This window comes from Capsicum annuum, chromosome 8 (assembly GCF_002878395.1).
Source record: "Capsicum annuum cultivar UCD-10X-F1 chromosome 8, UCD10Xv1.1, whole genome shotgun sequence".
In the NCBI taxonomy this organism is placed as follows: domain Eukaryota; kingdom Viridiplantae; phylum Streptophyta; class Magnoliopsida; order Solanales; family Solanaceae; genus Capsicum; species Capsicum annuum.
In genome coordinates this window covers 4875532-4877863 of record NC_061118.1, presented here as the reverse complement: position 1 = coordinate 4877863, position 2332 = coordinate 4875532, and the positions used below count along the sequence as shown (strand labels likewise).

The 2332-nt window shown below is 31.6% G+C and overlaps 1 protein-coding gene across 1 annotated transcript in view; it reads right to left on the bottom strand.

Annotated features, from left to right (window-relative positions):
• The window catches only part of LOC107856648 (loganic acid O-methyltransferase), a gene marked incomplete at its 5' end in the record, with an annotated part of 14777 nt that extends 12445 nt beyond the window's left edge, over positions 1-2332 (bottom strand). Inside the window, one exon of the mRNA XM_047395312.1 lies at positions 2177-2332. Coding sequence (XP_047251268.1) covers positions 2177-2332 — 156 coding nt within the window. The remainder of the gene's footprint in view (positions 1-2176) is intronic.

The following is a 2332-nucleotide window of genomic DNA, read 5'->3' as shown; positions in this document are numbered from 1 at the left end:
CTTGTAAAACGAGAATGAATATTTAATACATCCTCTGTTCACTTTTACTTGTCACTAATTTCTTAATTGTGTTTCTACTCTCCCTTGTCATTTTTGACATATCAAAAAAATAATTTCTTTTTTCCTATTTTACCCATAGCATTAATTATCTTTTCTTTAAATTAATTTTAAGACAATGTAAACATTATTTTTATTAATGAAGTAAAACCAAACACAGAAAGTATCTTTTAGTTGACGGTTAATATTTATAGTAAATTATTCATGAATTTATGTTTTATTTTATTTGTGAAATGTATATAACGAGAAAGCTATTTTATTATCTTGCTTTTCCCAATCGTATGAAAGAGACGCATTATGCATTCAAAGAGGATAAGCACACAAGTTCAGGCTGAAAATATATGCTTAGATAGTGGTTTCATGTCAAGGTCAACGATGAAAGCTCGGGACGAAATCGTATGAGATGGAAGTTATTAACTGTTGCTTATTTAGCTTCATAAAATATGTATCTTATGTAGTCCATAGCTTATTTAGCATCGCAAAAATCAGAGATCTCCCCATTAATTAGAGATCCTTTAATCATAAATCAGAGATATCCTTTGTTACTAGGCTAGTAATTAGAAGACAATTAGAACTACTTTTTGTTTTTGGTATAAAGTAATGAACACTCTACTGTTCTAATTAGTGAAAGAAATCACGATCCCTTTATCTTTAATGTTCTGAATCTCTCTTTAATCAACTTGATATCAGAGTCTCATTTTTTTCTCTTTCTAAGTTCTGAATATTCAGTTTTTTTTCCAGCAAAGTCGTTTGTACAAAATTAGAGATCTCTCCTTTAATCAGATATCCTTTAGAATAAATCAAGGATCTATAAATTTACTAGGCTAGTAATTAGAAGACAATTATGACCCCTTTCTTTGTATAAATTCAATGTATACTCTGCTGTTCTAATTCGTGAAAGAAATCATGATCCCTTTATCTGTAATGTTCTAAATCTCTCTTTATTCAACTTGGTATCAGAGTCTCATTTTTTTCTCTCTAAGTTTCGGATACTCGGTTATTTTCTTTGGCAAAGTCGTTTGTACAAAATCAGGGATCTCCTCTTTAATTAGAGATCCTTCAGAAATAAATCATTTCAAATATGATTGTGTACTAACCTTTACTAAAGCTCAAGAAATTTTTTGAAAAGCTTCAAATATGAATGTGTGTTGACTATTTTAGTACATTATCATCATTAGTCCCTCCATGGAGTCAGAGAGGTGTTTTTAATAGATTCTTGGTTCAAGCAAAATAAATAGTATATCACAAAGTATGAAAGAAAAGGGAAAATACATCATTAAAGAAGTTAGGTTGAAAATAATGAAAAAAAGTTCAGTAGAAACAATAAATAGTTATAAAGAAGAGTCACGAGAACAATAGAAACAACAAATAATATAGCAAGCGAAGCAAAGGAAAATTAGTTACTAAACTTCTTTCATAGATTCCTCCCTAGAAATTTATTTACGCTTTAAAGCGACAAACAATTGACATGATTTCTCATAATTCGCTTTCATCCATGTCGAAATGTCTTCACTTTTGAGAATAGTTCTTGCACAAGCTTCTTCTGCCATTTCACTTCCAAAGTGATTTATTATTAGTCCTTCTAAAACAGCCCTTAGATTTATCATTAAAGTCTTTGCATCAGCCTCATCCACAAGCTTTGATTTGGGATATGTCAACTCCATTCTCTCAATACTAAAACAACCATTTTTCTCCATTCATCTAACTTTCCCCGTGTCAAAAAGAAATAGACATCAATTTCATTAATTACTGAGATAATACCCTACTAGCCCCTAAACTATACCAAAACAGTAGAGACACACTCCAACTTAAAAAGGGATCCTATTAGCTCTGAACTAATTAAAAGTATAATTTTGATACCCTTAGTATCTACGTGGCGCATACATGGCACAACACACTGAAGTGTCCACGTAGGCACACGTGTGTGCCACATATGTGCCACATAGACACTAAGGGTGTCAAAATTACACTTTTAATTAGTTCAGGAGTAATAGGACCCCTTTAAGTTGAGTTGTGTCATAGCTTTTGGGTATACTTCAGGGGCTAAAAGGGTATTTTCTCTTTATTACTTGTACATGTTTAGCGTAATAATTTTGTGTTGATGAACACATTTAATTACCTCATTCACCAAATCCATAAGACTAGAACCAAAAAAAATCATGAGACGTGTGTAACTTGCAAATGGTGTAACAAGCACCATCATTCCACCTTCAGCAATCTCCTCAGCGCTTGCATTTAACAACATTTCCATGTCTTTTTCAAATTGAGCAACATA